This window comes from Ornithodoros turicata, chromosome 9, assembly GCF_037126465.1.
Source record: "Ornithodoros turicata isolate Travis chromosome 9, ASM3712646v1, whole genome shotgun sequence".
Taxonomy (NCBI): domain Eukaryota; kingdom Metazoa; phylum Arthropoda; class Arachnida; order Ixodida; family Argasidae; genus Ornithodoros; species Ornithodoros turicata.
The window spans coordinates 43,860,013-43,873,311 of record NC_088209.1 but is presented as its reverse complement, the minus strand read 5'-3'; the positions used below and the strand labels follow the sequence as shown (position 1 = coordinate 43,873,311).

At 45.0% G+C, this 13,299-nt stretch overlaps 1 protein-coding gene across 6 annotated transcripts in view; it reads left to right on the top strand.

Moving 5' to 3' along the window:
- Positions 1–13,299, top strand: part of LOC135369050 (potassium channel subfamily T member 2-like) — a 189,355-nt gene that overhangs the window by 20,814 nt on the left and 155,242 nt on the right. The window contains exon 1 of one of the 6 annotated variants that reach the window (XM_064602678.1): positions 2,924–3,094. The exons of the other annotated variants lie outside the window; for them this stretch is intronic. Coding sequence (XP_064458748.1) covers positions 3,005–3,094 — 90 coding nt within the window. The 5' untranslated portion in view covers positions 2,924–3,004. Of the gene's footprint in view, positions 1–2,923; positions 3,095–13,299 lie in introns of those variants that run through there. 6 annotated transcript variants of the gene reach the window in all.

Here is a 13,299-nt window from a genome sequence, read left to right as displayed (position 1 = left end):
CGCTGTACCACCAACGCTATCCCTTACGTACGCAAAGGCGATAAGCCGATAGCGCACGAGCAAGACATAAAGAGAGCTTTGCGCATTGCGCATAACCACTACGCTATCCTCTACTCACGCTAAGGCGAATGCGTACGATGCACCAGAACTCGCAATTAGTGAGTTTTATTATATTTTACGCCGTCGGGCCTTTGCCACGTAAGGGGTAGCGTTGGTGGTTCTGCACACGCGCAGTGTAAACCGAGCTTTGGGCATTGTGCAGAACCACCACGCTATCCCTTACGCATACAAAGGAGACAACGTACGATATACAAAACCCACTATAGAATCGTTTTCACTTAAACGGTAAGCAAACGATTTTCTCATTGGCCCTCCGCGATAACGTTCATGAGCGGTTTGATCGAAAACGATCCACTAAAGCTAGCTAATGTGCGGGAATAACGGTCCTCGAAAACACGGTATGCCCATTATAACTCCATACGAACAACATGCTTTTGGAAGTTTTAACCGAAGTCTTGCAGCAGCGGGTCAAATTTCGATTACAAGCACGAAGTTGTAGAACTTTCGTTGCGTGCCGAGCTCCTACCCGGAGTGCAAGCTTGTTCGATCCCGTCCTCATGCAAAGTAAATGAGCCAAGCACAAAAATGCACCACGCCCACGCATGCAGTTTTGGAGCGCGTTCGGGTCAGACGTGACGGTGAATGCGTTGGGAAAGCGATTACTGCGCGCGGTGAGCAATTTTGCGCAACAAAATTGACATGGTACAATTTCTCGTCGTTACTCAAGTATTAGGGCCAATGCGGATGCGAGACATAAATGGAAGTGGATACACACTGAGAGAGCCGGAACCCGAGACGAGGAGGGAAGAAGGACGACACAACAAGAATTCTCAACAAGAATCGAGAATTCTTGTTGTGTCGTCCTTCTTCCCTCCTCGTCTCGGGTTCCGCCTCTCTCATCATGCACCAGCAGCGCCCTCTCACTTCTTTCGTGGATACACACGTGCGAAAAACAAAAACAAAAAAAGAACAATGTTTGTGAAAGAGAATTACATAAACGCAAGCAGGCTGTTGGGGAAACTCCATGATGGTAAACCTAAGCGATGGACAATACTTATTTACTTTGGAGTTGTTGTGTGCTTGTCGTGTATATAAGTTTACCCATCGCTCGGGTTTATCATCATGGTGTTTGTAAAACTTGACAGGTAATGTAGCAGCACCTCAGACCAACTAAACCCACGACGGCCATTCGCATATTAAGCCCATACAAGGGCAGTGTAGAACGAAAAGTTAACCGTAGCCTGATTGGAACTGACAACATCCTACATCAGGTTTCCTTGAGAGCGGAATCCCTGTTGAGATTGAAGCCCTTGGAAGAACCCATTTACAAATTATAGGGCCTCTCGCGCCTTTTGCCCGTATTTTAAGGAACCGCGAGCGGATACAATTATCATAAGCCAACCACGTACCTCAAGAGAGTATATGCTATGCTTCCAAATTTGCCTCTAATGAAAGAAAACAATATTGCGTCTCTGGGGCAAAAGGAACAAACCGCGAAACATAAGAGGCAGTCCTGAACGGCGGTCGAATATTGGATCAGATGGTGATGGTGAGTGGGGAGTGAGTCAAACATAATAATGGGGGTAATATTGGATCGGAATAAATGAATGTTCGTAGCATTGTTAGCCTTGAGATTCCTGGGAAGGAATTGATCATGTGACATGCGTCTGCCTATATACGAGCACATTCAATAGAACCTTATGCGTTGCGCTTTGCTCACAGGAAACGACGACGATCTCATGGCTGTTGCGGTTGGGATAACGCCACCAATCGCATCGCGTGTAGCGACGATAAATGACGTCTAGAACGCGATTCCTGTCACCCATGCCGTCTCACAGCGTTCAGGCTCAGATTTGGTTCGTGGTGCTGACATGCACCTTCGCAGACTCGAATTGAAAGCTACCCGCACTGGTTAGGGGCTCCGAAAAATGGGCGGAACAGCCCAGTCATCGTCGTAAAAATAAAGTTGTTATTGCCGAAAATGATTTCGTGCTGTATAGGTATTTCTGTAACCTCGAAAGCAAGCCGAAATTTTAATCAATCGCATCTCTGCGTGTGGAAGAAAAAAAGAAAAGAAAAGAAAAACGTACATGCTTACTTATTTAACATACCCCGAGGGTTCCTAAGGACATACGGGATTGGGGTTACCGAAATGATAATGTACCCAATATGCAAAAACACGTAAATTCTTGATGGACGGATGATGAATGAATGAAGCAAATACAATATTTCAGGCTGACCAACTCGATGGCCAGCAATGATATGGAGGACGGCACTTGACCACCCACCAGCACTCGCGCACAGCCTGCCATCTTTGATCCCGTTATTACAAACAAGCCCCATAGGCAGAAAATTATCGGTGCTACGAAATACCTCTTTAGTGATCCGTTGTTTGGGATAAGAGAAGTTTTGCACGCGTAAAGGCCACACATTCCCGCTCGTTGGTGATAGCCAAGGTCGTCCTGAAGACTGGGAGGCGGTGGTGGGTTCGAATCCTACCACCGACTGTGCTGTCGGAGGTTTTCCAAAGACTTTCCAGACAGTTCCCCTTGAAGTCGGCCCAGGATGCACGCCCTGTTCCCCACTCCTTCCTTCTGTCCTCTCTCCATCTGTCCACATCCGTGCGCCGCTCATAGCCACAGTTGCTTCGCGGTGCTAATACGGAATAAAAAAAAAGAAATCGGGAAGATAATGGAAGAGAGATATATGAAAGAGCCTTTGTTCTCGGTTGGGAAGTTGTATAGGAGGGCTATTATCCCATTCCGGCACAGCGGAAGAGATTTTATTTTGGGACATCTTGGCAGTGGAGAATGTTTCTCATGCAGTTGGCATTGTCTCCCGATCGTCGGCTTCGTGACTGCTTCAGGCAGGGTGCGAAGCTCAGTCCAAGTCGTAACGTTGTGTTCGTACGATTGTATGAAACATTGTGACGAAGGCTGACATCATGAGAAGATTGTCGCGTGACGTTTTGCGGAGGAACTCCGCAAATGTTCCAGAGATAAGGATTGATCCCGGTGACCAGGATGTACAACAGGTGAGGACCAAGTGATGAGCGCTGTTTCTTAGTCTGTAATTTGAGATAAAATCGGCTGCGCGGTTGTAGGTGATGCATTGAAACATACAAGGCCTCTTTTTTTTTTTTTAAATCTGAGCCATCGTTGTTACGTGACTCTCAAAACTTATACGTTCTATTTGTCGACGACGAACAGTTCTGCTGCCGACACCAGGAGAAAAATAAAGAGAGAGAGAAAAAGGAAAAAAAGATGGGACTCCACCACCATTGACAGGAACGCGTTCGACGAGGAAAGTCCTATGACGCTAATATTCCGTCTCTGAATAGAAGCAACACGCACATAATCTTCTTTCGTCTCACACTCACCCAATCAGCTGCAAAACAGCTAATCTAGCCGAAAACTCTCATACCCGCCATCGGCACTTTGATATTCTCTGTCAATAGCATGTTTCTCGTATAACGGTGATTTGTATTAGCCTCCTTGCGTCAGAACGCTGCAAATTCCAAGCTTCATGACTGGTATTAGTCAGTCTCGCTACATGCGAATCATACTGACATTAGTTGAACGTGAGACAATTGATGTTCTGAGGCTGGAACACATAGGAAGGACAAATACATACAAAGCCTTAAATGCCTAAGAAATTAGTGATGAAAGATGGAAGTCACTGAAAAGGTTAGCCAGGCTGTAGGACTCGAACCCACTTCTTCTGGATTACCGGTCTAGGGCTCTACCAATTGAGCTAAGCTATCACTAACACTGACTAAGCTAACACTAACTAAGCTAAGTCGCTGGGGAGGTGTGTTAGCTTAGTTCAATTGGTAGAGCCCTGGACCGGTAACGCAGAAGATGTGGGTTCGAGTCCTACAGCTGGCTAACCTTTTCAGTGACTTCCATCTTTCATCATACTGACATTATTCTGCTGGACACTTCCTTTCTGGTGAAGGGCCGGGGACTGCTTTGTGTTACATTTCCGGGATTGGAGATCTCGGGCTGCTCTGTGTCATACCCTTGTCAAATAGCAGAAATTGAATGGCATTTACAGCGAATGAGATTCACACACACACACACAAAGTAAGTCATTCGGCCGTGGTGCAGCCTAGCGATGCCCAACCGAAACAACAACAGCAACAAAAAACTGAAGTTGACGTGAGAAACAAGGGTAGTCTTTTCCAAAAAGTGCCATGTCGCCCTTTCTCCTGTCAAACCTAAATAAACTCGTTAAGCAGATATTCACCAATACCCTTTATTGAGCGTTTGTTTTTGTGCCACGTAAATATGCTGTTTTACTGAACCTCTTGCTGTTTGAAGCTCTGCTATCGAGAGTACGCTGTTCGTATCAGAGCGGACGCGAATGAATTGCTCAGATTCTACAGCGCTCAAAAGCAAAATTGCTTCCTTGTGCCAACATGCAATATAACGCGCCCACGCCATCGTCGTTTTAAAACAAAGAAAACGAGAGGAAATCATTTCCATTCGCTATTAAGGCCGGACCGTAACCCTCAGTTATCGGTCATTCCTTTCGTGGCTCTAGAAGCTTTCCCGAAGCTTGGAAGACACATTTTTCTTCTTACTTGGCAATCAACACCAAGCCCGGTGAGATGATTGCATCGCGCATGATTCGTGAAAAGGATGGTTGTACAATGACGCTCCTTTGAAGCGCCCAGGACTTGGTCATGCTAAAGCGCACACTCTAAGGGAAACGCGTTTGCTAGAGTAAAATATTTGTCACTCAGATCACTCTCACGAATGGTGTCCTAACTAACACACACCTAGTCATGTATTCGTTGAATGTATTCTGTAAAGCGTGCTTTGGCTGCCGAACTCTACTGTACGTCGGGAAAGCCGGCTTTGCAACTGCAACATTTAGTGATGTTGCACCAATAAGACCAGTTACATGAGCATAAAAATGTCAACATAACTTGGTTACATCGAAGGCTGTGCAGTGTAGTCTACACCATGTTGGTTACGTAATGCATCCATCATTCCAAAACTACTAGACGTGGATGTGCAGTCCCATTTTGAAAGGACAGACTTCTACAGAACGGAATTTTGCGCACAGCTCCTCCACGTAGTCCGCAATCGTCATCCGCGTTAGTTCTTTACATCCCATGGGCTGAGTTGAAATGGCACTCTACACAGAGATAAGGTGCACCCGCTGATTCGATTTCTAGGACCTATACTATGCCCTAACTCTTCAGACGTCCGGAACAACATTTAAGTGGCAATATGTGCTCTGGTTTTTCCTTTGTGTCTGAATAGTGTGCAACCTTCTGGAGCTTTCGTGTGCATGTTTTCGTGCTACGGTGCTCATTAAAAACAAAATCCAGATGTTAGACATGAAACACAGTAGTTTGTAGCGTGCTACACGACGCAGCGTGACATGGGAGTATGTGATTCAAAGAAAGCTTTTGGAAAATGCACAAAATCCTACAAAAAGTTTAAAATGGGATTAGTATTTTGCTTTACGTCTCTCGGCGTTCCATAACATCGTCGACGGTGTTACATTGATAAATCGTACGTAAAACTTGTCCCATAGCATTATGCGGTTTCTCAAATACATAGCATGCTTTTTTTTCATGCAAAACTAAAACGTTGTCGGCATTTTCTTGCTAAAACGGCTGTCGAAACGTCAGTCTATTTCCTAAAATCATTGACCCTACACTGGGCAAGCGCTGTAAAGGGGCTAACGCAGACGCGACTTGATACAAATTGTTCGAGCTCACAAAACACAAACGACGAATTCCAGTCACAACATCGCACAGAGCTTCGTTCACGAAGGAGTCCGCATCTGCTGCAGTGTTTACTCATCGCGGAACGCAGTGGAACCCAGACTGTCTGCCATCTTCAAGCACAGACACGTGAAGCCACGAAAAGCCGTAGCTCCAATCCATTGACAAGTACGAAGCCGCGTACGCGTCACAATGCCCGTTAGGGTACATTTACGTCATAAACATGGCTGCGCCCATGTGTGTTTCGGAATAGATTATCGGTTCTTTTGACATGTTACTGTACCGAACTGGGAGAATGAAGGTGCATTTTGGGGAGAGTTGGTTGTGGGCTTTCAGAATATCACAACCGTTTCGACAATTTGGGATATCGGCATAGCTGACCTTTAAGCAACTAAACTCGTGTAAGTGATTGTAATCTCCCAACACATGCTCCAAGAATTTTTTAAAAAGCCAACTTTTAAAGTATTTGTGTAAGGACCAAGGTGTTAAGAGGAGACCAATCCAATCTAATACAATCCAAATCCAATGTGGTTCCAAACACACACACACAAGAAAAAGAAAAAAGAACGTGACAACGCGCCCATGCAACCGCAGACGTATGGTCACGTGTTGTATATTGTCATCCTCGAGAAGCAGCGGTTCCATAAAATAACCTATCAAATCGATCTGAACGACCCTACCTAATTCCAGACGCATTTGATTAGCTCGTGGGCCCCAACTCAGTGAGGAATAATTAAGATTAATAATAACAATTAATCAATTAAATTAATATCAGTAGTTAATTAAACTATAGTGTTAATAATTAATTACGATTCTGGACTGGAAGTTCCTTAATCAAACAGGAAGAAAACTTGACACTTTTACCTCGTCAATTAGGAGTAACGTTCTTGAGAGTTTGCTAGTAAAGCAATGTAGTACTTACTGATACTAGTAAGAACACAGGAGACCAGCTCTGCAATTACCGTCTCGTAGCGTCCACCTTTATATTTCGATTAAAGACTCCCAGGTAATGGGAGTCGTAACTTAGCTCTTATCCGCCAATGAATTTCGTTCGACCTAATAGTCATTCTGTAGTTCTGGCCTAGTTTTATGGTCTCGCCCAATGTTTGCAAACGTTTTGCGCGCGCGTTGAAGGAGACTAAGTCTGAAAATATATATTTTCTATCTTGTACCAGCTAATGAATTGCTACAGCAGATGGATCTCATCGTTGTTCGTCGCGCTGTCTCGACCGTAGGCTACAACGAGCTTCCAAATCTCGAGTTCATGCGTGTCTAAGTTAGCTTGAAACCCGATTTTTCGTCGAGTTATATGTACTTGGACTTTACGATCCAGGTTTCTACGTCCCTGCTCTATTACAGATGCGGAACAGAACACGTATGCAAAGCACACGCACTCAATATGTGCGCATTCGAGAACAAAAAATAACGTTACAACAGCCGAATGCCTAAGTAGTTTCCGACTTGAGCCTCAATTATGTAGAGAGATCAAGATATCGGCCGACGAAAGGCACTTAAAAAAGCATAGTGTGGCCCGGACTACATGGTTGTAGTGAGTATGACTTTACTCTACCATACTGTTAAGTATAATCGGGTTACGACGTAAATGCAACGGCCATGAGCCTCTACATGTTGCGCGAGGTAGTCGTGTATCACTAAACGAGTGCCCTAATTGGTGTTCTCTCTTCTCACTGGAGCTTCATTAACCCAATTTGTTGGCTTTATGGAGGACAGTTTACGCAGCTACGTGGAGAGCGAGGGGCATTGAATGACTGTTCCTAATTACTTTGAGCGGATGATAATCGGAATTTGACTTTCGCCTTGTACGCTCTTCGAAACGTGTTCACATTTCCTTTTCTCCTTTTTTCTTCTCCTTTTCTTTTCCTTTCCTTTACTTCGTTTTCTTGTCCTTTTTTTCCCCCATTTTCAATTTTTTGGAATAGCAAGCCGACCTCCGTCTGGCTGACTTTTCCTGACCGCCCCCCCCCAAAAAAAAAAAAAGAAGTTCAAACTTGTTTTCACTGAGGCTTCTGTGCGCTCGTGAGGGTTCCCTTCTGCTAACCGTTGAAGACATTTTTACGGTTTTTTTTTTGTTTTTTTTTTTACAATTTCTCGATTTTGGGGAGTTGATTTAAGGTACGTTTTCTATTTATTTCTACGGCGCATTTATGACAGTGTAATTCGTGTAAACTTTATGCATCCTAATCCTAAGTCGTTGGAATCAGATTGTGGTTCTCCCGACCGATTTTTCGCTGTCAAGGACGCATACTAGGCCTCCCCCTCCCCCCAATTTCCCATTGGTTGCTTCGCCGTGCTAATATGAGCCGTTTCCCACGAAATTAGAGGATATGCTCTTTTATTACCCTTCTAGGGTCTCCTTAAAGACACAGTGAAGCAGTAGAGGGGCAATCGCGAAAGATATTATCCATTCGATAGCCTGCGCGCTTAGCGCTCTAACATCCCAATTTGCGTCCCAATTGCGCTCATAGTTTAAGAAAACAAACTAAAATTGAAAATTACGGGTAACACTGTGTGGAAGTCGCCGTCTGCCACGTCAAGTACGGCGGCAAAACTTGCATTGTATGCGGACAGGGGTGGGCAGTAATACTCACATTTTGTATTATAATACTAGTACATAATACTTCCTGGAAATCCAGGTGACTCCGTTGCGCGCTCTTGTCGACTCCCTCACCGGTTGGAACCTGCTTGACACTCTGTGACAACTTCTGTGACACTGTCTCTGATATTATGAACCAGTGAGTGTTTCTCCCCCTTTCTTTTCCCCCTTTTTCCTTTATGCTTTCTTCTGCTTGGCTCACTCTGCCTCTTTCCTGTTTGTCTTTTCTCTCATTTTTTTGTGGCTCCATTGTTCCTCCCACAAACGTGTTTTGGAGTAACCGGTCTTGACCGTGTTGGGACTAACCTCTCCATATTTTTCTTTTATATCCAATCCAATCCAATCCCGAAATCAGTATAATAATACTAATCCGTAATACTTTGATCCGGATCTATTAGCCCTATCTAGCTAGCCTGGGGAGGGGCTCTCAACAAAAAGCATAGTGAAATATACCGTATACAATTTGTGCATTACTTCAGCCAGTCATTCTCCCATCACGATTTATTTCAAGTGCTTCCAGTTTGACGTGTTCTCAAGGGGGCTGTCCTCTAGTGCATGCCGGTCCTTAAAGGAGTCTGACAAATGAGAATAGCCTCTCTGTTCTGATGATCAGTTTTGAGCACACCGTGCTGTTGGCGTGGCAGTGCTTGGATTTCGTTCAGGCTGTCGGATAATAAAAACTGGACCGTCCATCTCTTGGAGAAGTTGTTGGACTGAATGTTTTTTTTTTTTTTTTTTTTTGTGACGACAAGGGCATCGTAAATGTCAACCTCAGAGACACGGAACTAGAAAGAATGCGGGGAATCCTCCTGTAACCTCTTGCCCTGAGGTCACCCTTTTGTATAATTTTGGAGAGGGTATAATAGTAGGGGGTAAACGTTTTTGGAACAAGAAATATTATTAATAAAGTTCACCAGTGGTCTGACTGACTACCGCGGGGAAGATATTGCACCTTCTACAGTATTATAATACGAGGGGCGTTCAAGTCAAACCGGGACTTTTCATTTTTCGCAAAAGTAAAATGAAGTTACAGGCGAGAAATTAGTTTTATTTTTCAACGTAATCTCCAGCTACACTAATGCACTTGTCCCAGCGTTTCACGAGGGCTTGGATGCCCGCAGCGTAGAAATCCTTACCGACGCGTAGCAGCCATGATCGGACCGCATTTTTGACCTCGTTGTCGCAGTTGAAGTGGCGGCCCCCAAGGAACGCCTTCAGTGGCCCGAAGAGATGAAAATCACTGGGGACGAGGTCTGGACTGTAAGGGGGATATAGCAGCAACTCCCAGCCAAGTTCCTGTAAGGTGCGTGTCGTGAGATGCGCGGTATGCGGGCGTGCATTGTCCTGTAGGAGGAGGACTCCTTTGGTGATGAGGCCCGGCTTTCCGAAACCGGAGGTGTTCATGAATGATAGTGTTCAACGTTCCCGCAGAAAGGTCCATCTTTCGAGCCAGTTCGAGGCATGTTATCCGTCGGTCCTTGAGGAGCAGGCGCTCCACAAGTTGGATGTTCTCAGGAACTCTGACACAGGGCTCTGAGCCGCCCCGGCCGGGATCGTCCTGCACTGATGTACGGCCGTCTCGGAACTGTTTGCACCACTCAAACGCTTTGCTGCGGCTAAGTGTATCGTGGCCATACTGAGCCTGAAGTCTTCTGTGAATTTCAGATGACTTTACGCCTTCATTCACGAGAAACTTCATGACAATTCGCTGTTCGATGTGCGCGCTCACCTCGTTGTCGGCCATCTTGTCTAGCACGTGTCTTCTGTTTTGCACAAACTCTGGACCACTACGTGGTGAACGCGGAGGCCTGGGGCGTGTGAAAATGATGAAAAAGAAGTAGCGGGAGCCAATTGTACAGTCAGGAGACAGAAAGTCCCAGTTTGACTTGAACGCCCCTCGTACATGTAATACCCCGAGTTTGCGTATTATAATACGGACATAAATGCATTCGGAGAATGAGTATTATAATACCTAATGCAAATACTCCAAAGTATTACAGTAGTAGTATGATATAGAAAGTATTACTATATTGCTCATCCGTGGGTTTAATACCACTAGAAAGTGATCGTTCTGAGGCTGAGAGGTGCGTAGTTCAACTCCCGCCGCTCTCTAGCTTTTTCGACGTCTACGTAGCCATCAGGAGCAGCAAGTCTGTCGGGAACTTAGATCACTGTTGCTCGACGAATTGGCGTTATTTTCCACCAGACGTCGCCCCGAACCGTTTTGCCTCAATATTGCTAGCACATTTTTGCACTGGGTTTACGGGTGACCGGCTGTTAAACTACGCCTACAGTACCTTCAAAAGGGCCAAAATTGGGACTGCCATTTTCGATGCATAAGTTCCTTCCTCGTATCGTTGCAAAGACATCTCTTAGCTAATTTCTCGCGGCAGCGCGTACAAGGTTTACGTGGGAGAAACGTAGCTCGGCACTTTTTCGTTCAGCCTTTGCATAAGCCTCATTCAGCGCCATTCTGCATGCATATTGGATCGCGAACGAGATATCCATTAGAGACACATGTCACCATTGTGGACGGACGTATCCCGTAGAGACAGCCCCCACAGACCAGGTGTCGCTCCAATTTCAATCGAGAGAAACTCGTTTGTGCTACGATACCAAATTAGGCTAGCCTCATGGAATGGGGAAGTTATAGTGGTTTGGAAGGAGAGCACGAAGCAGAAGGTCCGAGTGCGATCGCAGAATAACAAAATGCATTCGTATCTGGATGGATGGATATTTAAAGAAAAATATGTTGACAACGGTTTCACAATGGTGAATCCAGCTACGCCATAACACTTAAAGGAACACAGCGTGTCCTGCGACGAATACAATCAACTCCTGCGTAAGAACGACGAATGCAGGTGACCTACAGAGCGCTACTCCTTACACCTTTTAAAATCCTCTACACGTGAAAGGAGCGTATCGGAGAACGAGGGAGCGTCGTGACGTACCGTGGTCCCCGGACACGTGACTCGTGACGATAGGGCGGCACAGCTCGAGCACGTATAATCGATACATGAGAAAAGAAACAAAGAAAAAGGGCACGGGGTCTTCACTACGTCACGTGAGGATCGTGTCCGTGGTTGTTTTTGCTCCGACTTTTTTTGTAAATGCGATTACGCAGTTATAATGCGTCACAAAGCGAAAACATCTTCCATGGCGGCGCCTGATGGAGGGTTTGACAAATGTGACGGGGCTCGAACCGTATTAAATGCCACCTCATTGCTTAATTGGAATGTGCGGAAGAAATAAAAATAAAAAGGAAAAGAAATGAGTATCCCGCGAGTGTGTGAAGCTATAAAGAGCGTAACAACTTGAATGTGAAAAGGTTTGACACCGATGTGTCTGGTTGGGTCATAGTAATTCAGACTGGAAATAGCACCCTGGTTGGTGCTATTTCCAGTCTCAACTATAAAGAGATTTACTGAGATTTACTAACATTTCTTTCCGTCCATTGTGCCTCGGTGTAGTAGACCGTATCTCATGTGGCGAATTTCCCCGTTCATCATCATTAATTTATCTGTTGTTGTTGGACATTTGGACGTTACTCTGCCACGGCCGATATCTAATTGTCAAGGGGGATGTCGAATTTGCAGGCTGTGCTGTACCGGTAGCCCGTAGTCTGAAACGGAACGATAATAATTTCCTTCGTCTTTTATTTCAAATACATCATTCGAACGGGCAGCTGATATAACCCGTTCAGTTCTAGGCAACCCAAACTTAAATTTAGTTAATAATGAAACTGGCCATGGATTAAATTTGCTCATATTATACGGGGTGTGTTTTTATCCTGTACGGAATTTTCATGATAAAGCTATGAGAACAGTACTGATGCGTGTTTCACAGGCGGGATATGTGTGAGAGTCAAACTGTTCATTCGGCCTCACCGTCATTGTCATGAGCCAGCAGTAGCGCCACGTGCTGTTGCGCGTTCTTTCGGACGACGTTCATCATCATCATAAGTCGTCAGTCATGGATGTTGGATCCTTGCTTTAGCTCATTCGGCCCTTTATGACCCAAATTGTTAGGTATATCTGTTTATTCATTTTCTCATTATATGTATCATACCAGAGTGCTAGTAAGCTGTCTGTGTGTTATCCAAATGCCGTATTCCTGAATCTTTTGAGTTTGGCAGATGACCAGGGACATCGGGTCCGTCACCGACGCTTAACTACATCTTCACCCCTTTCCCCCAGTCTGTCTTGCCTCACACATCCCGTGGGAAATAGCACGTAAATACTGGACGAATAATTGCCTAAAATTTAATGTACTTAGTACTTAGATATGGAAATGCGAGGTAATAGAATCGGAGCCAGTCATACACCCCACCCGGTCATAATTTAAATACAAGCTTTTTTAAATATCCCGAAACGGGCACGTATTTTGAGGTATATATCGCCAAACTTTTCTATGCAAATCAGCCGAAACTGTAAGCACGCACTGCTGAAGCGCAAAAATAGGGCGTTCGCGTCGGAGGGCGATCGAGCTCATCGGAATAAACACTGGTCTGTTGGACCTAAGGCTGACGCACCTTACACGTAGATCGGCTCCAATTACCCGTTATTATTACCGCTTTCCGTCTAGATAAGCCGAAGCGATGTCCTTTCTACCTTCGAGAAGAAGTTTCGGCTCGTTTGCATCCTAAATTTATGCAATTTATATCTCAAGGTACGCGCCCATTTCAGCATATTTAGAGAAGAGGGTGGATTTAAATAATGGCTGGCTCTAATTCTGTTGTCTTGCATTTCCCAGAAAACATCCAATTAATGAATTTTACGTAATTAGTCGTCCAGTTGTTACACGCTCTTTCCCGCAAGACGTCTGCCTCGCCGCGTAATGCGACAGCAAAAATGACATCGCTCTCCTAGTTTTTTTTGTTATA